The 25,605-nt window shown below is 46.9% G+C and overlaps 1 protein-coding gene across 1 annotated transcript in view; it reads right to left on the reverse strand.

The window, feature by feature from the left end:
- LOC117886939 (butyrophilin subfamily 1 member A1-like) overlaps window positions 1-25,099 on the reverse strand; it is a 38,348-nt gene extending 13,249 nt beyond the window's left edge. The window contains exons 1-5 of the mRNA XM_034789107.1: window positions 24,857-25,099; window positions 18,995-19,111; window positions 13,892-14,239; window positions 12,848-13,129; window positions 8,594-8,710 (exon numbers count right to left, since the gene is read on the reverse strand). Coding sequence (XP_034644998.1) covers window positions 8,594-8,710; window positions 12,848-13,129; window positions 13,892-14,239; window positions 18,995-19,100 — 853 coding nt within the window. The 5' untranslated portion in view covers window positions 19,101-19,111; window positions 24,857-25,099. The remainder of the gene's footprint in view (window positions 1-8,593; window positions 8,711-12,847; window positions 13,130-13,891; window positions 14,240-18,994; window positions 19,112-24,856) is intronic.
- Between the last annotated feature and the right edge of the window lie 506 nt (window positions 25,100-25,605).

Consider the following 25,605-nt stretch of genomic DNA (forward strand, 5'->3'; position numbering starts at 1 on the left):
AGGGGCACAATCCCTACCCGCCCTGGCTAATAGCTATTGATGGACCTATTCTCCATGAATTTATCTAGTTCTTTTTTGAACCCTGTTATAGTCTTGGCCTTCACAACATCCTCTGGCAAAGTGTTCCACAGGTTGACTGTGCGTTATGTGAAAAAATACTTCCTTTTGTTTGTTTTAAACCTGCGGCCTATTAATTTCATTTGGTGACCCCAGTTCTTGTGTTATGAGAAGGAGTAAATAACACTTCCTTATTTACTTTTTCCATGATTTTACAGACCTCTATCATATCCCCCCTTAGTCGTCTCTTTTCAAAGCTGAATAGTTCCAGTCTTATTAATCTCTCCTCATAAAGAAGCCGTTCCATACTCCTAATCACTTTTGTTGCCCTTTTCTGAAACTTTTCCAATTCCAACATATCTTTTTTGAGATGGGGCGACCACATGTGCACGGAGTATTCAAGATGGGGCATACCATGGATTTATATAGAGGCAATATGATATTTTCTATCTTATTATCTATCCCTTTCTTAATCATGCCCAACATTCTATTTGCTTTTTTGAATGCCGCTGCACATTGAGTGGATGTTTTCAGAGAACTATCCACAATGACTCCAAGGTCTTTTTCTTGAGTGGTAACAGCTAATTCAGACCTCATCATTTTATATGTATAGGTGGGATTATGTTTTCCAATATGCATTACTTTGCATTTATCAACATTGAGTATCATCTGCCATTTTGTTGCTCAGTCACCTAGTTTTGAGAGATCCTTTTGTAGTTCTTCGCAGTCTGCCTGGGACTTAACTATCTTGAGTAGTTTTGTATCATCTGCAAATTTTGCCCCCTCACTCTTTACCCCTTTTCCAGATCATTTATGAATACGTTGAATAAGACTGGTCCCAGCCCAGACCCCTAGGTGATACCACTATTTACCTCTCTCCATTCTGAAAACTGACCATTTATTCCTACACTTTGTTTGTTATCTGTTAACCAGTTACCAACCCATGAGAGGACCTTCCCTATTATTCCATGACTGCTTACTTTGCTTAAGAGCCTTTGGTGAGGGACCTTGTCAAAGGCTTTCTGAAAATTTAAGTACACTATATCCACAGGATCCCCCTTGTCCACATGCTTGTTGACCCCCTCAAAGAATTCTAGTAGATTGGTGAGGCATGATTTCCCTTTATAAAAAACATGTTGACTCTTCCCCAACAAATTATGTTCATCTATGTGTCTGACAATTTTGTTCTTTACTATAGTTTCAACCAGTTTGCCTGGTACTGACGTCAGGCTTACTGACCTATAATTGCCAGGATCAGCTCTGAAGCCCTTTTTAAAAATTGGTGTCACATTAGCTATTCTACAGTCATTTGGTACAGAAGCTGATTTAAATGATAGATTACAGACTACAGTTAGTAGTTCTGCAATTTCACATTTGAGTTCCTTCAGAACTCTTGGGCGAATACCATCTGGTCCTGGTGACTTATTACTGTTTAGTTTATGAATTTGTTCCAAAACCTCCTCTAATAACACCTCAATCTGGGACAGTTCCTCAGATTTGTCACCTAAAAAGAATGGCTCAAGTTTGGGAATTTCCCTCACATCCTCTGCCATGAAGACAGATGCAAAGAATTCATTTGGTTTCTCCGCAATGGCCTTATCATCCTTGAGAGCTCCTTTGGCACCTCGATCGTTCAGCGGCTCCACTGGCTGTTTAGCAGGCTTCCTGCTTCTGATGTACTTAAAGTTATTTTTGCTATTACTTTCTGAATCTTTGGCTATCTGTTCTTCAAATTCTCTTTTGGCCTTCCTATTTATATTTTTACACTTCATTTACCAAAGTTTATGCTCTTTTCTATTTTCCTCACTAGGATTTAACTTCCACTTTTTAAAGGATGCCTTTTTGCCTCTCACTGCTCCTTTTACTTTGTTGTTTAGCCACCATTGCACTTTTTTGGTTCTCTTACTATGTTTCTTAATTTGGGGTATATATTTAAGTTGAGCCTCTATTACGGTGTCTTTTAAAAGTTTCCATGGCGCTTGCATAGATTTCACTTTTTGCACTGTACCTTTTAATTTCTGTTTAACTAACTTCCTCATTTTTGTGTAGTTCCCCTTTCTGAAATTAAATCCTACAGTGTTGGGCTGCTGTGGTGTTTTCCCCACCACAGGGATGTTAAATTTAATTATATTGTGGTCACTATTACCAAGCGGTCCAGCTATATTCACCTCTTGGACCTGATCCCGTGCTCCACTTAGGACTAAATCAAGAATTGCATCTCCTCAGGTGGGTTCCAGGATTAGCTGCTCCAAGAAGCAGTCATTTAATGTGTCAAGAAACTTTATCTCTGCATCCCATCCTGAGGTGACATGTCCGCAGTCAATATGGGGATAGTGGAAATCCCCCATTATTATTGAGTTTTTTATTTTAATAGCCTCTCTAATCTCACTATCCCCATGTCAGGTGGTCAGCAACATATCCTTGGTCAGGTGGTCTGCAATATATCCCTACTGCTATATTCTTATTATTAGACCATGGAATTACTATCCGTAGAGATTCTATGGTACAGTTTGGTTCATTTAAGACTTTGACTTCATTTGATTCTATGCTTTCTTTCACATATAGTGCCACTCCCACACCTGCACAACCTGTTCTGTCCTTCCGATATATTTTATACCCTGGTATTACTGTCAGTGGCGTAGCCAGGGTTGCTGCCGAGGAGGAGCGGTGGAGAAAAAAGGCGCCGGTCCTTTAGAGGCATTTCGGCGGCCCTGCGCATGCGCCAAAATGCCACCAAAAGGCAGAGCGGCGCATGCACAGGGCCGCCAGAAAAAAAAATGTCGGCGGCCCTGCACATGCGCCGAAATGCCGCCAAAACGGAACTGGGGTAAGTATTCTTATTTCGGCGGCCCCGCTCCCCTGGGCAGAGCGCCGGTCCCGCTTCTCCATCCGGACCCCCGGCCACGCTCTCAGGGCTGTAATCCTGGGGAAAGCATCCTGAGTCCCAACCCCACTCTCACGGCCGGAGCGCCGGGAGCCCGCGGCCTGCTCTTCTGGGAAGAGAGCAGGCCCCACTTCCCCATCCGGAGCGCTGTCCGGGCCGCCAAGACCCCCGGTCACACTCTCAGGGCCAGAGTCCCGGGCAGAACACCCTGAGTCCCAGCCACACTCTCCCGGCCAGAGCGATGGAAGCCCGTGACCCTGCTGTGCCAGCCAGAGCACTGGGAGCCCTCAGCCCCGCTCCCCCGGCCGGAGCGCTGGCCCCGCTTCCACAGCTCCCCCTGCTCCCGCCCTAGTTATGCTACTGATTACTGTGTCCCATTGATTATCCTCATTCCATCTAGCTTCTGTTATGCCTATTATATCAATATCCTCATTTAATGCGAGGCACTCTAGTTCACCCATCTTATTATTTAGATTCCTAGCACTGAGGGGAAGAGATAGCTCAGTGGTTTGAGCATTGGCCTGCTAAACCCAGGGTTGTGAGCTCAATCCTTGAGGGGGCCATTTAGGGAACTGGGGTAAAAATCTGTCTGGGGATTGGTCCTTCTTTGAGCAGGGGGTTAGACTAGATGAGCTCCCTTCCAACCCTGGTATTCTATGATTCATTGGTATATAAGCACTTTAAAAACTTGTCACTTTTTAGCTGTCTGCCATTACACGATGTAATTGAATGGGACTTTTTTCATGTGACTGTTTCTCATCAGATCCTGCCTGTATTTTATCATCTTCCATCCTCTCCTCCTTACTAGGACATAGAGAATCTCCATTAGTAGATCCTCCCCTAAGGCATGTCTCTGTCCGAACCACATGCTCCACTGCACCTGTCGGCTTTCCCCAGCCCTTAGTTTAAAAACTGCTGAATGACCTTTTTAATTTTAAGTGCCAGCAATCTGGTTCCATTTTGGTTTAGGTGGAGCCCATCCTTCCTGTATAGGCTCCCCCTTTCCCAAAAGTTTCCCCAATTCCTAATGAATCTAACCCCCTCCTCCCTACACCTTCGTCTCATCCACGCACTGAGACCCTGCAGTTGTGCCTGTCTAACTGGCCCTGCACGTGGAACTGGAAGCATTTCAGAGAATGCTACCATGGGCGTCCTGGACTTCAATCTTTTGCCAAAAAGCCTAAATTTGGCCTCCAGGACCTCTACCTCTCTCATACGCCTCCCTATGTCATTGGTGCCTACATGTAACACAACCACTTGTTCCTCCCCAGCACTATAAATAGATCTATCTAGATGTCTCAAGAGAGCCACAACCTTCGAACCAGGCAGGCAACTCACCATGCGGTTCTCCTGGTCATCACAAACACAGCTATCTATGTTTCTAATGATTGAATCGCCAATTACCAATACCTATCTCTTCCTAATAACTAGAGTTCCCTCCCCCAGAGTGGTATCCTCAGTGCAAGAGGATACCACAACATCATCTGGAAGGAGGGTCCCAACTATGGGATCATTTCCCTCTGCTCTACTTGGATGCTCTCCTTCCCTGAGACTTTCATCCTCCTCAACAGCACAGAGGCTGTCAGACTGGGGGCGGGACCTTTCTACTCTGCCCGGAAAGTCTCATCTATGTACCACTCTGTCTCCCTTAGCTCCTCCAGTTCAGCCACTCTGGTCTCCAAAGCCCGTACACAGTCTCTGAGGACCAGGAGCTCCTTGCACCGGATGCACACATACGCCACCTGCCCATAGGGCAGATAATCAAACATGCTGCATTGGTGCAATAAACTGGAAAAACCCCACTCTGTTGCTGGACTTCTGCCTGCATTCTCTTTTTACTCCTGCAGCTCGTTTCTTTGTTGAGGTTTTGTTTTTATCAGGGGGTGGTTTGGGTTTTAAGTTTAAAGAAGTTTAAGGAATGTTAAGTGTATCTTAACTGGCAACCCCCTCTCTGGCTCTTCAAAACAAACAAATAAAAAAGACATCCAGAAGGTGCTGGTCAAAAGAGAGAGAGAGAGAGAGAGAGAGAGAGAGCGTGACAGACAGACAGAGAGAGAGAGGGTGTTGTCAGCACAGACACAGGAAAAAGGTGGCAATAGAGGACTTAATACCATGTATTTTATTGCTTTTTTCTCCTCTTTTTTGTGCAATTGTTGAACATTTCCTGTTTGTAGTAACACAAAGCTATAACGTAGTAATACAATTCAATACCCATATGATTATGGTTAAGACATTGTAGTGTTTGTGGTCCAGATTAAATTAAACTGATCTTTAAAGAGATTTTTTTCTCTCTCTACTCCCTGGACCCGGACTCATGGTGTCACTACAGGGCAGAGTTAAGGCTGTTTGCGTGTCCTAACAGTGCATTTCCAGGCCATAGCATGTTTGCATTTCTTTCAAGTTTAACCTTAATTATGAATTTTTGGATTTATGATGTTTGGTTTTAGGATAATTACAGTATCCCTGTAACATATTGAAATATGTTCTCTCAACTTTAGCTCCATTTTAACTGTTTTTTTTAATTTGTTTTGTTTTTTATTTACAAATTCTGTTCATAAATTTAAAGAAATTGAGAATGGTACCATGTGATATTTCTAATATTTGAAGGTATGAAGTATCAATTATACATATTTTTTATTGTATTTATTGTTATGGCCAGATTCACCAGCACACTGTGGCTGTTTTACCCCACTCTGGAGCAGCACAAAGCAGCCAGTTGAACTGGGTTTACAGCTTCTTTGCATCACCGGAGCAGCTCAAAGCAGCCAGAGTGTATAGCCCAGATTTCCCCTACCTCCCCACATCCTCCTAATCCCCCCTTCTTCTTGCACTTCCTTACATTCCCCAAGACACACCCCAAATCCCCCTCCCTCTTGCACCCTGTATTTTGCTGCATACACACACCCCTAGTCTCCCCCTCTTGCCCACTCTGAGCAGGAGATCTGGTGCAATGTGCAGCATTTGAAAACAAATAGGATTAATGGTCTTTTTTGCCAGTATTTTCATAACTGGAAGTTGATCTGTCAGCAGAGGCTGGTGCATAAAATCTTCTCCTTCAGAGACACTCACACAGAACTACCCTTGTTCACAATGGCTGCCATCTCCCATTGCTCTCAATGGGACTAGGTTACAGTGGCTCTGAGTTAAGGTCCGCTTTTTCCCCAAAGTGAACCCTTGCATCCCCTTGTTTCCAGTGACAACAAAGTCACAGCGGTATTTGTTCTGGGCAGCCTGTAACCTCAGTCCCATGGGAACAATAAACGATACATTCCCTTCTGAAAATGGCCAACTAAACCTGTGCAAGTTTTGACCTCAGTCCCTGTGAGAACAGTAGAAGATGATGGCATAGAAAGTACACTGTGGCAGAACTCAGACCTTGTCCCTGTGGGTCCTGTGCTTCCAGGCGGTTTAGCTAGCTTCAGAGGCTCACTGCAACCCTCCAGGTAGCTCTTCTCTCTCTCTAGGGCCAGGGTACAGTCTACTGAGCCCTTTTCATCATAAGCCAGCAAGGAGGTTTGTGAGAGAACTCCCACAGTCTCTGTTGCTCTTATAGCCTCATACCAAAACAGTTTAGCCTCCTGTCCTGACAGGGGCCTGACTTCCCCTCCTATGAGGTGTTCCTGTAGTGGTGGGCTGGGCGGAACCTGGGCCTGCCCTCTACTCCGGGTTCCGGCCCAGGGACCCTAATGGTAGCAGCTGTTGGCAGCCAACCTTTCACTGCCAGAGTTGCTACATTTCCCTGGGCCACTTCCCCACAGCTCTCCTGCTTCTCCCTTCTTCACCCTTACCAATGACTTGAGGGTGTCTTCATTAGCCAGCCCTTCAGCCACACTTCCTCTCCTCTGACTCCCTAGCTCTCCTCTGCCTGACTGGAGTGAGCCCTTTTATAGTATCAGAGGGAACTTAATTAGAGTCAGGTGTTCACATTAGCATAATGGCCTCACCTGACTCTTTGCAGGTTAATTGGAGTCAGGTGTTCTCATTAGCCTGGAGCAGCCCCTGCTCTAGTCAGTCAGGTAACAGGAAACTGTTAATCCAGTGGCCAGTATATCTGCCTTCTGCTACACCCAACTGGCCTGGGTCTATCACAACACTTATTAAGTTTGCGGATGATACCAAATTGGGAGGGACTGCAACTGCTTTGGAGGACAGGGTCATAATTCAAAATGATCTGGATAAATTGGAGAAATGGTCTGAGGTAAACAAGATGAAGTTTAACAAAGACAAATGCAAAGTGTTCCACTTAGGAAGGAACAATCAGTTTCACACATACAGAATGGGAAGAGACTGTCTAGGAAGGAGTACGGAGGAAAGGGATCTAGGGGTTATAGTGGACCACAAGCTAAATATGAGTCAACAGTGTGATGCTGTTGCAAAAAAAGCAAACATGATTCTGGGATCCATTAACAGGTGTGTTGTGAGCAAGACACGAGAAGTCATTCTTCCGCTCTACTCTGAGCTGGTTAGGCCTCAGCTGGAGTATTGTGTCCAGTTCTGGGCACCACATTTCAAGAAAGATGTGGAGAAATTGGAAAGGGTTCAGAGAAGAGCAACAAGAATGATTAAAGGTCTTGAGAACATGACTTATGAAGGAAGGCTGAAAGAATTGGGTTTGTTTAGTTTGGAAAAGAGAAGACTGAGAGGGGACATGATAGCAGTTTTCAGGTATCTAAAAGGAGGAGGGAGAAAATTTGTTCACCTTAGCCTCTAAGGATAAAACAAGAAGCAATGGGCTTAAACTGCAGCAAGGGAGGTTTAGGTTGGATATTAGGAAAAAGTTCCTAACTGTCAGGGTGATTAAACACCGGAATATATTGCCTAAGGAGGCTGTGGAATCTCCATCTCTGGAGATATTTAAGAGTAGGTTAGATAAATGTCTATCAGGGATGGTCTAGACAGTATTTGGTCCTGCCATGACGGCAGGGGATTGGACTCAATGACCTCTTGAGGTCCCTTCCAGTCCTAGAATCTATGAATCTATGATGGCCATTTTGAAAGAGGGCCGTTCTTTATGGGAATTAAACACTATCCTTAAATCCAACCAAAATATTGATTAATGAATTTGTTAAATATCCAATATCCATGTATTACAAACATTATATTCAGATGGTAAATATAATATATTTATATAATAAATAAAAAATGTGTCTGAAATGAGTCATCTTTACAATGACTGTAACAATGATACTATTTAACCAAATGTTTTGGTCATTTTAATGGCCATTAAAATAATTACAATTAGTGTAAACCAATAGTTATTAACATTGAAAGTAAATATTAACACCAATACTTTAGGATGTATTTTGGTTGGAGTTAAGGATGGTGTTTAATTTTCTAAAAATATCAGATATAATTTGTGTTGTTTTATTAGAAATTGTACTTGACTTTTTATCCTTTACATTGTATTTCCTCATTTTTAATGGTTCCATTTATTGATTAGAGCAACTGTAACTCACATTAAATGAAGCTTTTTTGTTTCTGAATAATAATTAATTCAACCCCTCCTTCTCCCTTAGCCTTTGTCCATCTCCCATAGTTCTAGGCTCTTTTTAGAAAACTGAATTAATTAACTGAATCAATTCATTCCCGTGGTTTGTTTTTAATGACATTGTCCCTCTGGTCACACTGAATTCTCCCTTCTTGTCACTTTACCTTTCGCTCTGTGTTGCCTCCAGACACAGTAACTGGCCAGGGCAATGAGAACAGCCAGGAGAGCCAGGATCACACCCAGAGCCACCATCCAGGGATTGACCCTTGGGAAAAACAGCTCTGCAAAGGAAAGTACCATTAGTTTACAAACATGGAGGCCCAGATCCACAATGGCACTTAAACACCTAAACTGCAATTTTAGGCACCACTGCAACCTGGAAAACCCTCTGCTCAGCTGTCACCTGTGGCACCTAAACTCACTCAGTGCCTGACCTTTCAGGGTAAAAGTTCCCTACATGCCTCTGGGCATGCTCACTGCTGCCTTGCTCTAGGCACCCAGACACCGATCTCTATCAGTCTCCATTCACAATCCAGCCAGAGGAGGTAGAGTCACCCATCTTATATCTTCCAGCCTAGTGGTTAGAGCACTCACCCAAGATGTTGGGGCCTAGTTCAGTTCCCCCGCTTCTCCTGTATAGGAAGACAGGATTTGAACAGGGACCTTTCCTAGCTGAGGGGCATGTGGTAACCACTGAGATAGGCACATTCTGGTGTCCGGGGCACCCTCAATTTTGTCAGTTAAAGCTGTTCCAGCTTGTATTATCTACTTACTAGTCCCTGGGACAGAGAAAGAGGCAGTACTAGTGACTCCATTGCCGGGTGGTTAGGGCATCCATGTGGGAGACCAGTGCCCTGCTCTTGTGTCCCTTTAATTATTTATCCAAAGTGTATCAGCTTTAACAGGAGAGACAGAGAGACCCACCTCAGAGTATCCCATAGCTCAGGGCTTACAGCACTCCCCTGCAAGGGGGAAACCCCTCTTCAAATCCCTTCTTTCTCGAACCACTGGGTGAAAAGACAAAAGGAGGGTTCCTCCTCTGCTGGCCATTTTGTGCAGGGTGAAGCAGGCACCTAGCTCATTCTCACAAGAAACAACTTAGCTGCCTAAGTTGCCTGACCCCAGGTGAGGGGCTCTTGTTCGTGGATCACAAGCAGAGATAGGTGCCTCCCTGCATCTGACACTGAACTCTGGGACAGGGGCAGGGCTTATGGAACACCCTTCTCATCAGCATCTCCCAGGGGCTAGTTAAGGCAGCTCCCAGCCTTGTGTACTTGCTTTTGTGGATCCTGGTCTTAGGTACCTGTCTCTCCTCATTTATTGTACAGGGAGCCTGGGTGCCTAACTCAGCTTTGTGGATCCCAGTGTTGTTCCAGTGATTTTCTAGGTCCCTAAAAGTTAAGCACTGCAATGCTCAGTCTCACAATATCTCTGTCTCTTTGTGAATCTGGGCCAGTGAGGGGAAATGCTGGATTTTGGAGATCAATGACAACACTGCATGACTGGCTGAAGGAATCCTATGGGAGCTCCCGAAGGATGTCATGGTGAGATACAGCTCCTCCATGCTTTATTACAAAGCCAGTGAGAGTCCTAGCCTTATCCTAGCTCTGAAATAGAGCTGACATCCGGACTACACTACAGATTGGAACTGTGTTGTAATTGGGTCTGGGTGACACCCTGCCATGGCTGTAATTGTATTGTAGCTGGGCCTGGCAGGACCAGAGACTGTGGGGGTGAGATTTTCAAGTTACTTTACTGAGGTGCATCTGAAAATCTCACTCTTTAATGTCAGAGTTATTAGAAAACAATGAATAAGAAACAGGAAACCTAGTGAAACCAGAGTTACTTTAAGCCAGGGCCAGATGGAGAGTTGCCACAATACATCAGTGTGACCTCCCCCAAGGACACAAGGGAAGGGGGAGCCTTGCTGGTTACAAACTCATCATCAAGTGGGTCACCAAATGCAGGAAAATGTTCATTCCCTTAGAGATTCCTAAATGGAAAACTCTGAACTCTAAGCTGAGATGGCACCAGAACAGTTGAGTGAAAATGCCCTTTCACCAAGGGATGTATCCTTTAAACATGTGCAATCAGGAGCTTAGACATTCAACTAACCCCAGTGTCCCCACAGATGTTTTCACCAGCAAAATAGCACAGGTACAAAACTAGAGCCCTAGTCATGGCTGGGCTGAGCACTGGCCCTTGATGTTGTTCCTGGTGGCCTGTCCTCCGCGCTCTGCAGACTGTGTTAGGAAGAAATTCTCACTCTGATTCCTGCTCCTGTTATCTTGCTCCCTGAGGTCTTTGTGTATTTGGCAGCAAATAACTCCCTGTATTTTAGCGTCACTGCTCAGGGCTTTGACCTTGTTAAACCTGTTAGGTGCAACCAAACTGGACCTGGTCAGTCCTTGCCAATGTGCAGGCATGTGTGGAGCAGCAGCACCCCAGAGAGCCTGCTCCTGCCATTCGGAGTGCAGTCCTCCCCTCCTCTCCTGCAGCTTACACATTCAGTCTATACAGAATTTCTTTTTTATTCAGAAGGTCAGAGTAGATGATCATAATCTACCCTTCTGGCCTTGAAATCTATAAATCTATGACATATTTCAGTAAAAAAAAATCTAAATATAGAAAAGACAACCAGTTTTCGGGCTCGTTTGCCCTGATTGAGCAATCTCAGTGTGGTCTCCTCAGCAACCAAGGTCACAGCCGTGTATTATCTTTATTTATGTTGTAACCATTTCTGACTGTAATGCCTTAATATTTGTGCTCACTTAAATCTATCTCATGGTAATTAAATAAACTTATTTTACTCTTTAATCAAAACTAATTTAGTGTTCTCAACTGTGTGGGTAACTCCATTTAAGGTGACAGTCTGTATCTTGATCCCCTTAGAAAGGCAACAGACCTAATATATCTGGACTGTCCAGGAGAGGGCTGGAGAGTGCAGAACACACATTTCTGGGGAAAAATCCAGGATTCGGAATGTGTTGGGGTTACCCTGAATATGGAAACCAAGGCAGCTGGGGCTGCTGGACAGGGCTGTGGCTGTACAAAGACACTCAAAGTGTGACCTGCAGGCTGTTTGTGAGGAGCCCAGGTTAGGAACCACAACAGCAAAGCATTGTGTGGTACCCCAGCTTGGAAGGCAGGGGTGACACAGCCCCACACTGGTCTGGATTGCACTCCGGAATGCCATACCCAGCCTGTTCAGCAACTGTAACAATGTAGATTTGAGACAAACAACATTCTAAATATTGCAATGGGGATCCCCTCTGCTACTGCCTGGGTGCAGATGGGTGAGGTTTGCGAGAGAGGCTGTGGGAATGGAAAGTGAAGGTAAAACTGTTCTGGGGTGGCCTTGCCAATTGCCTGCTGTGAGGGAGGCCAGTGCTGCTGTGAGAGGGCTCTAGCCCCACTAATGGATTTTATTAAAGAAGGTTTCATCTCCTTCATTCAAATATCACTGGTGCTACTTTGTTGTTGTTCAGGTGATTATTGTTCATTGATTACAATAATTCTATATTAACAAAAATATTTTATAGGCAGCATTGCCAGACCAAGTGTTCAAGAGTCATGAATCCCCCTGTATCATGAGATTTTAGAAAATAATAAACGTTACTTTGTATTTGCCTTCTGGTTTGTGAGCCTTTAGGGGGTCACATTTTCAAGCTTTTCTGTGCAATCAGGACTGTTAGAAACATTTTTCCAGGTAAAGCTGAGATTCTTCTATAAACCTGCAATTCTAGTAGATGAGGCTTTAATTGAAATAGACAATATCAGGAGTTTCACTATAAAATCATGAGAAATGACAGTGGTGAAAGTGAACAATATAAAGGCTCCCTGCACTTCCTCCTCTACAACTTTGGATCTATGATATTTCATATACTTGTGTCCAAATCTCCCATTGATTTGTGTGTGAAGAATTGGGCCCATTTGCGTGATTCTATAATGCAACAGCAGAAAGTACATGCTCCGGGGAGATCAGGATCAAAGGGGCTGTGCAGATTCTAAATCTGAATTTCTTGACTTCTGTGAAATTTAATATAAAGTGACATTTTGGCCCCCTCAGCCTTTACTCAGGCAGAGCTCTCAGCTAAGTGAGTGGGAGTGCTACCTTGGTCTGGGATGCTGGCCTGGGTCGTTGGTGGTTCTGTGACATTGATTTAGTTTTTTGGCATGTACTACATGGGGATTGATCCTGCTTTGAGCAGGGGGTTGGACTAGATGACCTCCTGAGGTCCCTTCCAACCCTGGTATTCTATGATTCTAAGCCCTCCAGAGACAGTAGAAGAGAGGCTCATGCAGTATCTAGAAAAATATATAACTAGGAGTGAGCAATAAACACACCATCATACACACTTCCCACTAGCATCTGCCACATCCATTCTATCCCCGGCGCAGTGTGGGTGGACACTGACCTGCTATGGAAACTGTTGATAATTTCTCTTGGTTAAGAGGCAGGTTCTTGACAGAACAGGACAAGTTCTGGTTGGAATGTTCTGTTATAACAATAGAAATCTGGCTGTGAAATAGGCCATTGGCCTCCTTGGATATTTTTTCAGAGGCAGATGGTAGCAGCTGCCCAAGGTGATCTCTCCACTGAGCCTTGGGTTCTGGGTGCCAGACTGCTGATCGACACACAACCCAGATTGTTCCATCATGGTAACCATCAACAGAGATGTGGGGGTCAGAGCCTGAAACTAGAGAAGAATGGAATGAATCTGTGTTAATTCTACACAATTAGCAAAAGAAAAGAGCAGAAGGAATGAATTAATTCTCCCTCTACATCCCCAGAACCCAGAGTCACTGGGAACTACATGAAAAATACATGACAAGTGTTTCTTGGAGTGTTGGGAGATCTGTTCCCTTCTCTAGAATTACCCAATACTGATTTCTACCTATGGAAATTAGATCCTGAGTTTATCCACAATGGAAAATAATAAGGCAATTCCAAGAGAAAGCTGACAAAGAAAACTGCAGTCAATAAATAAATAAAATACATGGCCAGCTCCTGAGAAATGCTGAGCAGCTCAGACACTTCACTGGGAGACACAGCACTCTGCACCAACCCAACTCTGGTTCATAACAAAGAAACATCTTGGGAACATTCTACAGAACACACTGTACATTTAAATAAGTAAAACTTGGAGTCACCTGATAGACATAAAGCCTGGGACATGGGAATTGTGGGGCTGTTTTAATGGCTGAGGAATGTTTTAACTCTATTCCATTCTATTTAAAACAAAGCCAAGATTAGAAAAATATGCAGAGTGCAGAGCACAGGTGTGAAATTCCTCCAGTTCATGCTCAGAGAGCAGCTGCTGCCCCTGCTGCTCAATAACTGGAATCTGAAAGGGAATTCTGGGTATCAATGTGTGAATGAGAAACATCCAGAGTCCTCTCACCAGGAGCTCTCCTGCCCCATTTATTACACTGCTAGTGAGGTAAAACAAGCTACAGACCTGCCACCTGCAGTTCCATTAAGGCTTCTTCATACGAGTCACTGGACTGAAAGAAACACGTGTACTGTCCATGGTCAGAAAGCTGGACATCGCGTATTCTCAGGGAAACACTCCCACTGGTGATATTGTCTTTCAGCAGCTCTGTCCTTCCCTGATATCCTGGCATCTGCTGTCCATACTGATCCTGCCCATCCTTATACCGGTGCACAACTGCAGAGAACTTGAATCGAAACCACCTCAGCTCCATGTTCTCAGCGCTCATCCTGGGGGAGAGGTGGCAGGGCAGGACGGCCTCCCCACCTAGGGAGGCAGTGATTGGATGGCCTGGTCCCCTCACTGTGAACTGTTCTGTGAAATGTATCAGGGGGAAAAGAAAATTAAATTGGAGAGGAACCAAGACAGACAAGAATGTAAGTGCAGCAGGGTGCTTATTCCCATCTTTGAATTGTTCAAAAATCAGGAGTCAGCCCCCCGAAAAATGAGAGGATTGGCTTAAAAAATAAAGAGATTTTTTTTAAAAATGGTAACATTGGGGTTGTTCTCTGCCTTCTGATTTCTGAACCTTTAAAGTTCACTTGGGTCACACTTCCAAGTATTTATCTGCAACCATGAGGGAGAGAAACTTACTTTAAAGCAAAATGAAAGCTGAGATTCTCAGCTAATCACAGGCCTCCGGGAGCTGTGGCTTCAAGAAACACATCAACTATCATGAGACTTGTGATAAAATTCTGTGAGCTGGTAACACTGAGGGGACATCTACACCTTGAGCTGGAGGTATAATTTCCAGTGTGGGTAGACATGTACCCACTAGCTCTGATTGAGCTAGCTTGAGAAAGCGTAGCTGTGGTGGTGTGAGTGGGGGGATAGGTTAGCTCTCCAGGTATGATCCTGGCCAGGGCCCTAAGTACATATTCAGGGAGGCTGCTCATGCCACTGTGTCCACTCTACCTTTTACAGCATGATAGCTCGATCAGAGCTAGTGCAGCTATGTCTACCTGATCTGGAGACAGCAAGGAGCAACATCTTACATATTAAAGGCTTCTACAGTGCTAACTAATGGCTTGATGGTGTGGGAAGGGGAGGGAGAGCTGGAATGTTGGAGGAGAAAGGGGGGGCTACATGTTGTGAGGGATGATGCAGCAGGGGGTGGAGAAGGAGACAGATTCAGTAGTTTTCTCTCACACTTCCAGTCACTGTTAGCACCACAGAACTGTCCCGATGCAGAGACACGCCAGGTCTACACTAACCCCCTAATTCAAACGAAGGTACGCAACTTCAGCTACGTGAATAAAGTTCCTTGAGCTCTATTGATGAAAAACTATAGAAAAGCTAGTGCTTTTTGTTATTATCTAATAACGTGAATAACGTAGCTGAAGTTCGAAGTACCTTAGTTTGAACTTACCTCGGTCCACATGCGGCAGGCAGGCTCCCCCGTCGACTCCGCGGTACTCCTCTCGTCTAGCTGGAGTACCGCAGTCGACGGCGAGCTCTTCTGGGTTCGACTTATCGCGTCCAGACAAGATGCGATAAGTCGAACCCAGAAGTTCGATCACTCGCTGCCGAACTACCAGCTAAGTGTAGACCTACCCATAGACTGTGTCTCAGATTTCTCTCACCAGCCCTGTTAGCAACTACACACTGCAAATACTTCAAACCCTGACTGTTATCCCCATTCCATTGTAACAAAATGTATAGGTGGGGCAAGGAGTGCTGAGAAACAACTTGGCAACCATGTGGCCTAGTGGAGAGACCACTGGACTTGGACTATTTCTGGCTCTGCCATTGGTCTGCTGGGTGACCTTGGGCAAGTCTCGTCACTGATCTGTGCCTCAGTTTCCCCATCTGTAAAATAGGAATAATGAATAAAGTTCCTTGAGCTCTATTGATGAAAAACTATAGAAAAGCTAGTGCTTTTTGTTATTATCTAACCACAGTTGTGTATCAACTGCAAACCTAAGTGAGAACTACAACTGTCTACTACAAAGAGTCCTTTCTGTTCAAGAAACTAGGAAGGAAAGTCACTGATAAAATCTTTGCTACTGCAGAGTTAAGGTTCCCAGTGGTATCTCAGGTCCTTCCAGAAAACTGAGTTCAGCAAAACTCAGGCCTCTGAAAACCAGCAAATGCAGAATTAAGGTACATGCCAAAGTGACCTTAACTCTGCCCTGTTTGAGCGATGACCTGATACACTCATGGCGCACAGACTCACACCCTGCCTGTGCAGATAGAGCACGTCACTCAGGGATCAGGGCACATGACAACTGCAGCACACAAACCTTTTCCTTGCCAAGGGAAGATTTGTTTTAGTTGAGCTGCTACCCACCCTGTTCTGCCCTCAATGTTGAGCGACTGCCCAGAAACAGCCCCACACTTGTTACTTTTTACAAACCTTCACCCCCTTTTACAAGCCCTTCACCCTCACTCCCAGGATTCCATCGAGCACTACATGTTCCCTTACCCAGCATTAAACACACAGACAAATCCCCATGGCAAGCAGACCCCTGAGCCCTGCTACTGACACAACTACACAGCTCAGGGCTGAACTGAGGGATGCAGGATTCCTCAAGGTACACCTGCACCTCTCTCCTTTCATCACGCGCTGGGGTGGGGGACTCAGACACAGATCTCCTCATATCACAAGCACAGTTCTACCAAGCTGCTCCAGCTAATGTCTCCACCATTCAATACAGCTGCACCTAACACAGTGACTCCTGCTGGGGCGTGTAGAGATGTGTTTAAGATTATAATTTTGAGACTCTCCTTCATAAGGAACAGTATTATAAATTCCATAGGTGCGAACTCCGTTGGTGCTCCGGGGCTGGAGCACCCATGGGAAAAAATAGTGGGTGCTCATCACCCACCTGCCAATCAGCTGTTCAGAGGGCCCCGCAGATCAGCTCCTCCCCCCCAGTGACTCCTACCTGCCGCTGATCAGCTGTTCGGTGGTAGGCAGGAGGTGCTGGGGGGAGGGGGAGGAGCAGGGGCGGAAAGAGGCAGAGCAAGGGCAGGGCGTGCTCAGGGGAGGGGGCTGAGCTGGGGTGGGAAGAGGGTAGCAAGGGTGGAGCCTTTGGGGAAGGGGCGGCGTGGGGGCAGGGTCTCAGGACGGAGCAGGGGTGGAGCACCCCTCGGGGAAAGCTGAAAGTTGGCCCCTGTGAAATACAGGAATTTAGAGATGTGACCTGGAACCTGGGGTTGAGAACAGAGTGCAGCCGTGTTCAGCAACTCACTACAGAAGCTCTCTGGTTTGTTTTATTAAAAGTTTTATTCCTTTCTAATAAACTGGTTTGTTTTTGTAGAAAAATGATAAAGTGAAATTATCGATCTTTTTGCCTGTTGTTGAGGCGGAAGCATTGGATATTTATAACAACTTTAAGTTTGAAGAAGGTGAAAGCATGAAGTAAAATACTGACTAAACAGGAGGAACATTGCATGCCAAAAAGGCCTTACGTGCAAACAACGAGCATGAGAAGTGCTGTATTGGCCATGGATCAATCACATCATCACTAAAGTGGTAGGAAACTGCTTTTCATGCTTGAAATACAAGCCATGGGAACAAGCAGAGCCACTGAGACCTCATCCAGTTCCACAAAGGCCTTCTGAGAAGTCAGGCACTGACGTATTTACCTGGCAATCAAAGGATTATTTAATAGTCACAGAGGATTATTCTCTGCATCCAGAAATTTGCACACTGCACAGTACTAATAGTAAGTCAGTGATAGCCACCATGAAGGGAATCCTCTCCAGACATGGAATTCCAGATGAAGTCTTTAGCAATAATGGGCTGCGATTTTCTACTGTAGATTTTAGGCAATTTGCCATAGGACTGTAGTCCAGACAAATCAAGGGGACACATTTTGATACAATCAAAGGGATCTATGAATAATCCCAGAAAGTTCCAACACATTGACAGTCAATATGGACTCTGGCATTTCCCAACTGACTGATCCTTTATCATCAACAGACAAAGGAGAAACTAACAGGGAACAAGAGAACAACTCAGACTCCAATGAAAGGCTGATACTGAGAAGATCAGAGAAGGAGATTAAACGACCTGAAAGACTCAGAGACTTGCTAACCTGCCTGGAGGAGGGGAATTTGAGGAAAGTGAGAGGTAAAGACTCACTCCAGAGAGAGGTGCTGGTGACCTCAACTCTCTAGGTAATTGACACATGGGATTTATGGAAATGTACTAGATGGGTTGAGAATTTAATGCATGTGTTATTAGGTAGTTGTTAGATGTTTCTATATATGTATATAAGAGTTCATTGTTTTTTCAAGCGGGAAAATATAGAGATATGTTTGTAGAAGACTATAACTTAGAGATGCTCCTTCATGAGGGACAGTATTATGAACAACAGAATTTAGAGATGTGCCCGGGAATCTGAGGTTGAGAATGCAGTGTAACTGTGCACCGGAGTCCACCACAAAAACTGTCTAGTTTGTTTTATTAAAAGTTTGATTCCTTTCCCATTCACTGAGTTGTTGTTTAATGAGCCCCAAGATCGTTACAGAAACCACAGCAGGAGGGAACCAAAATGCCCAAGTAGCTCTGCAGACAGCCCCCGGGCGTGGAGTGGGACATGATAAGGCCTTCACCAAGGGTACAGAATGAAAAATCCAGCAAATATCCTCCCATCCTCATTGTGTGAGGAGGTCTCGCGCTCAGCCCTAGTCAGATGTGCCTAGTGCAGTATGAACGACTCGTGGGTTTTCATTTCATAACCAGAGAGTCGGGGATTCGTGATCTGTTTGTGGCTGAAGAGTCTGATCTGTAACTTACAGTCGGTCTGGCAGTGCAGTCTATAGGAATTTGGTAGTGTCCCTTTAAATAATTTGTGAGCCCTGTAATGGCGCTCACCATGTTTTGTCTTAGACGCCTCCAGTCACAGCAGCAGCATGTGTGTAGCTAGGCCTGACAAGATAGCGTATAGGTAGCAAACATGGCTACTGGGGACCCAGCAATGCCCTGTGGTTTCTCCATGTGGCTAGTTGTGGGCAGGTTGAGCAGACGTGGTTTACAAGACAAGGCAGTGATGTGAGATGAACGGTGATGACCAGCAATAGTAACAGCAGCAAACCCAGCAAGGAAGCTGGAGCTCCTACCTGACGCCAGCCTGTGAACCTGTAGAGTGAGGCAGAGAGCGACGTAGCCGGGCAGAGCGGAGCTCACTGTGGAGCCGGGGGAGAACGAGGGAACCTTCCCCATCATCGTAGCTTGGTCTGGGGAATAGGAGACATAAATCAGACGGTGAGTGAGTGACACACAGTGACAATGGCACGGGGCAGTGGGGAGGAGGTAACAAGCCTCACTGCTGCCTACCATGCACCAGAAGGGAAGGGATTTCCCCCTCAGTCCTCGTCTGCCCTGGCTCTGAGCAGGGTTGGATGTCACTATGCCAGCAGCCAGTCCACACCACGTTCACACCATGGCTGGCACCCGTGGAGCTGTCTGGTTAATTTAGATTGTAATACACTCTGGAGAGCAGGGACGGTCCCTCACTATTGGCATATCCAGTGCCCATCACAATGAGGTCCCCATCTCAGTTGGGGCATTCAGACACTACTGTGAATGGGACATATTAAGGAAAACAAGCCAGCGTGGTATGAATGGCCATTGATTGCTGTGGTAAAGTGGCTCCATCGCCTGACCACACCTGTCCCAGGCGAGGGCTCTCTGGGGATCTCCCAGATCAGTCCCTGACCCTGGTGATTTTACATGTCAGTGACCCACCCTCATTGCCTCCGGCCTAGGTGCAAATGTCAGGGATGAATTCTGAACAGTCACCCCAGCTCTGTGCCCCTGGAATCTGTAACATTTAAACCTCTCTCAGGGTACGTCTACACTGCAGCTGAGAGCAAGCTTCCCCGTGGAGGTAGGTAGACATGTGATAGCTCTACTGGAGCTAGGATGCTAAAACTAGCAGTGTAGCACTAGCTGGGGTAGCAGAGGCAGCAGCTTGGGTTACATACCTGAGAACAAACCCACCTGGACCCCCTTAGGTATGTACTTGGGTGGCTAGTTTGAGCCCCTGCCCCAGCTACACCACTACTTTTATTGCACTAGCTTGAGCAGAGGAAGCAGGTGTCTGTCTGTGGTGGGAATCGCACCTCCCAGCTGCAGTGTAGACGTACCTTAGAGACAAAGAGTCTTAGGGTATGTCTACACTACGGGATTAATCCGAATTTAGATAATTCGGATTTGAAAAACAGGTTGTATAAAGTCGAAATGGATGCGGCCACACTAGCACAGTAATTCGATGGTGTGCGTCCAAGTACCGGGGCTAGCGTCGATTTCTGCACCGTTGCACTGTGGGTAGCAAATCCATAGCTATCCCATAGTTCCCGCAGTCTCCCGCGCCCATTGGGATTGTGGGTTAAGATCCCAGTGCCTGATGGGACAAAAAACATCGTCGCAGGTGGTTCTGGGTACAGTCTCACTTCCTCCCTCCCTCCCTCCCTCCCTGCATGAAAGCAACGGACGGCAGACAACCATTTTCGCGCCTTTTTTCTTGGGTGGGTGAACACTGCAGACTCCATACCACGGCAAGCATGGAGCCCGCTGAGGTCAAGACAGCACTCATGAATATTGCAAACACCTCGCGCGTTCTCGTGGAGTTTATGCTCAGCCAGGACCAGAAAAACGAGGAGAGGAGGCAGCGGCGGCGGCAGCATGATGAGGACATGGACACAGACACGGATACAGAATTCAGTGAAACCACAGGCCCCGGTGCTTTGGAGATCATGTTGTTAATGGGGCAGATTCTATCCATGGAACGCCGATTCTGGGCCCGGGAAACAAGCACAGACTGGTGGGACCGCATAGTGTTGCAGGTCTGGGACGATTCCCAGTGGCTGCGGAACTTTCGCATGCGTAAGGGCACTTTCATGGAACTTTGTGACTTGCTGTCCCCTGCCCTGAAACGCCAGAATACCAAGATGAGAGCAGCCCTCACAGTTGAGAAGCGCGTGGCGATAGCCCTGTGGAAGCTTGCAACGCCAGACAGCTACCGGTCAGTCGGGAATCAATTTGGAGTGGGCAAATCTACTGTGGGGGCTGCTGTGATGCAAGTAGCCAAAGCAATCACTCAGGTGCTGCTACGAAAGTTAGTGACTCTGGGAAATGTGCAGGCTATAGTGGATGGTTTTGCTGCAATGGGATTCCCTAACTGTGGTGGGGCAATAGACGGAACCCATATCCCTATCTTGGCACCGGAGCACCAAGCCACCGAGTACATAAACCGCAAGGGGTACTTTTCAATGGTGCTGCAAGCACTTGTGGATCACAAGGGACGTTTCACCAACATCAACGCGGGCTGGGCGGGAAGGGTTCATGACGCTCGCGTCTTCAGGAACACTACTCTGTTTAAAGGGCTGCAGCAAGGGACTTACTTTCCGGACCAGAAAATAACCGTTGGGGATGTTGAAATGCCCATAGTTATTCTTGGGGACCCAGCCTACCCCTTAATGCCATGGCTTATGAAGCCATACACAGGCAGCCTGGACAGAAGTCAGGAGCTGTTTAACTACAGGCTAAGCAAGTGCAGAATGGTGGTAGAATGTGCATTTGGCCGTTTAAAAGGCCGCTGGCGTTCATTATTGACTCGCTCTGACCTCAGCCAAAGAAATCTCCCCATTGTTATTTCTGCTTGCTGTGTGCTCCACAATCTCTGTGAAAGTAAGGGGGAGACCTTTATGGCGGGGTGGGAGGCTGAGGCAAATCGCCTGGCTGCTGATTACGCGCAGCCAGACACCAGGGCGATTAGAAGATCACACCATGAAGCGCTGTGCATCAGAGAAGCTTTGAAAACCAGTTTCATGGCTGGCCAGGCTACCGTGTGAAATATCTGTTTGTTTCTCCTTCATGAATACCCTCCCCCTTTACTGACTGATTTTCTGTAAGGAACCCACCCTGCCCCTTCCCCCAGCTTTCTTTCAAACCAAATAAAGTCACTATCATTTAAAAATCATTTATTCTTTATTAATAGATTAGAAAAAGAGGGAGGGAACCCGGGTGGTATTTGGGAGGAGGATTGCTGGGAAGGAAAAAGCCACAAAGAAAAGGTTAAAAAAATGACAGCCTTTTGCTTGGGCTGTCTACTGGGGTGGAATGGGAAGGTGTACGGAGCCTCCCCCCCCGCGTTCTTACACGTCTGGGTGAGGAGGATACGGAACATGGGGAGGGGGGAGGGTGGAACAGGGGCTGAAGCGGCAGTCTGTTTTCCAGCAGCCGTTCCTGAACCTCCACCAGACGCCGGAGCAGCCCCAGCGTTGCATCCTTCATCCTCTGGTCTTCCTGCCGCCATCTCTCATCTCGATCGTCTCTCCTCTCCTCACGTTGGTCCCTCCTCTCCTCACGTTGGTCCCTCCTGTCCTCACGTTCACTGACTTCTTTCCTATACTTTGAAACTGTTTCCTTCCACTCATTCAGATGAGCTCTGTCACTCCTGCTGGATTGCATAATTTCAGAAAACATGTCCTCCCGCGTCTTCTTCTTACGACGCCTTATCTGTGATAACCTTCGGGATGGAGGAGGGAGGCTTGAGGAATTTGCAGCTGCTGTAGGGAGGGGAAAAAAGAGAGAATTGTTTTAAAAGCTACATTTTGCAGAACAATGCTTATACTCTTTCACGGTGACCAACACTGTTCACATTACATAGCACATGTGATTTCTGTGCAAGGTCGCATTTTGCCTCTTAATGCTGAGTGCCTGTGGCTTTGCTGCTAGAGATCACAGGTCTGGGCAACAGAATTCGGCTTGCATGCGGCCATGGTAAGCTTCTGCGCCCTCCTTTCCCACATACCAAGCATAGCTTGTAGAGTGCTGCAGAAGCCTGGCCAATCTCAGCCAGTTGGGGGGGGGGCAGTGTGGTGGGGCTTGTCTGGGCCCCTTCAGGCAAGTAGAGTGCTGCGGTTTTTCTGTTAACATTCAGCAGCACCAGAAAACAAACTAACCCTGCAGGAAGATCCCTGCAGGCACCAAACTCCCCCCCCCCCGCTGCCGACCCCCCCCCCTTCTCCATGAATTCTCTGGGATGATCACGGTACCCTCCCCCCACCGCGTGGCTGGTAACAGGGAAGATCCCTGCTAGCCAAACGCGAAAAACTAACTGCAGGGAAGGATTTATTTTCCGCCACAGGCAAACAGCCCAGTAGGAACAGCCACCTCTGTCCCCTTAATTAAGTTCCCGTATTTCAACCAGGTTACCAGGAGTGATATCACTCTCCTGAGGATTACACAACAAGATAAAGAACGGATGTTGCTTGAATGCCAGCAAACACCGGGACCATACGCTGCCAGGCTTTGTCAGGCAATGATACCAGATTACTTGCTGCAAGCATGGCGTGGTCAAGTGTCCTACCATGGAGGAGGGAATAAGGATGCACTGCCCAGAAACCTTCTGGCAAGGCTTTCGGAGTACCTCCAGGAGAGCTTCATGGAGATGTCCCTGGAGGATTTCCGCTCCATCCCCATACACGTTAACAGACTTTTCCAGTAGCTACAGACTTTTCCAGTAGCTGAACTGACCGCGAATGCAAAGTCAGGCAAAGTAATCATTAAAAACTGTTTGCTTTTAAAACAAGTTTTATATTTTAAAAGGTAAACTCACCTGAGGTCCCTTCCATGGGGTCAGAGTCTTGGGTACTGGCTTGGGAGGCTTGGGAGGGTACTTCAGTCAGGGTGATAAAAAGATCCTGGCTGTTGGGGAGAATGGAGTGCTGTGTGCTCTCTGCAAGCTCATCCTCCTCCTCCTCCTCCTCCTCCTCTACCCCCTCGGCAGAATCCTCAGGCGTCGAGACTATCCCCGACCCAGAATCCACGAACAAAGGTGGGGTAGTGGTGGCAGCCCCCCCTAGAATTGCATGCAGCTCGGCGTAGTAGCGGCATGTCCGTGGCTCTGACCCGGAGCGACCGTTTGCCTCCTTAGATTTTTGATAGGCTTGTCTGAGCTCCTTGACCTTCACGCGGCACTGCTCAGAGTCCCTATTGTGGCCTCTCTCCATCATGCCCTTGGAAATTTTTTCAAAAGTTTTTGCATTTCGTCTTTTAGAACGAAGTTCTGCAAGCACTGAATCCTCTCCCCATACAGCGATCAGATCCAGTACCTCCCTCACGGTCCATGCTGGTGCTCTTTTTCGATTATCAGCCTGCATGGTTACCTGTGCTGATGAGGTATCTGTGGTCACCTGTGCTCTCCACGCTGGGCAAACAGGAAATGAAGTTCAAATGTTCGCGGGGCTTTTCCTGTCTACCTGGCCAGTGCATCCGAGTTCGGATTGCTGTCCAGAGCGGTCACAATGATGCACTGTGGGATAGCTCCCGGAGGCCAATACCATCGAATTGCGGCCACACTAACCCTAATTCGAATTGCTAAAATCGATTTTGGCGCTACTCCGCTCGTTGGGGTGGAGTACAGAAATCGATTTAAAGGGCCCTTTACATCGAATTAAATGGCGTCGTTGTGTGGACGGTTACAGGGTTAATTCGAATTAAAGCTGATAAATCCGAATTACAGTCGTAGTGTAGACCAGGCCTTACTCAGGGCTCACGCTGCACCCAGACACGCGACCCCTGCCAGACTGTGGAGTGATGTAAAATCCTCCCAGGAACCAGACTGTGCCTGTAACTTCCCCTACACTGGGACACCGCCAGGGCCAGTGTTACCCACAGAGTGGCCAGTGTTGGCCAGGAAGGGGCCTGACCAGGGCTCCAGTGCACAGACTCACGGCCTCCCCACAGTGACTCCCACTGACAGAGCTCTGGGGGGAGGTGAAGCGCCCCTGCCCTGGCAATCACCTATAACATGGGCAGCAGCAGTAACAGCACCTGCCCTTCCCCGGGCAATGGCTCTGCAGACCGGGGTGGGACTGGGAGGGATTCACTGAAACTGGAAATAACAAGGGGGCGGGGAAGAAACCGCCCATTCCCTGTGAATAGTTTTCACCATAATTCCCCATGTCACTTACCGAGGCTGCAGCCCCAGTGCCGCACACGGGGTCATGCCGCCGGAGGGGCTGAGACCCGACCCGCCATCATTATTGTTGTGACTTTTGTAGCTGAAGTGACGGGGCCGAGCCCCCCGCCTGGGCCTGACACGCGCTTCAAAACTGAAAGTACCGAAGTAGGGGAAGTGAAAGTAACGGTCCGTGTCCCGGGCTGGTTGGGGCGGAGCAAATTCCTCTGAAATAAATAAATAAAGGAAGGAAATAAAGAAGCACCAGCAAAAAGCATCACCCCGTTTGCACCAGCCGGCCCCTGCCCTGAGGGGAGGCAGAATGAGGAAGGTGGGGGGGAGCTGAAACCCGGAGTGACTGAGGTGGGAGGCAACAGCTGATCAATGGGGTGGGGGGGGGAATCAGAACGGACTGAATGTGACTCAGGAACTGCCCGGCTGTAGCTGGCCCCTCCTTGGAGGGAGTTTTAATGGCTAAGTCTGAGCTTCACTGAAATCTCGGAGTGGGGGCTCAGAGCTGGTGCTGAAGGCGAAGGCTGGGAGAAGGCGGCGGGGGGGGGTGTTGTACTTAAAGTACTGCACAGGATCTTTTCAGGGGAAATAAGACAAAACGCCATATTTATTAGTAATACATGTATTCATTAACACTGTATTATATGCATATAATATATTACACTTACACACACACACAAACACACTCCGTCTTGTTGTTACCAATTAGTGCTCCCCTTAACTTCACTGGCCAGGTGAGTTAGATGGGGA

The sequence above is a fragment of the Trachemys scripta genome, chromosome 14 (genome assembly GCF_013100865.1).
Source record: "Trachemys scripta elegans isolate TJP31775 chromosome 14, CAS_Tse_1.0, whole genome shotgun sequence".
Lineage (NCBI taxonomy): Eukaryota > Metazoa > Chordata > Testudines > Emydidae > Trachemys > Trachemys scripta.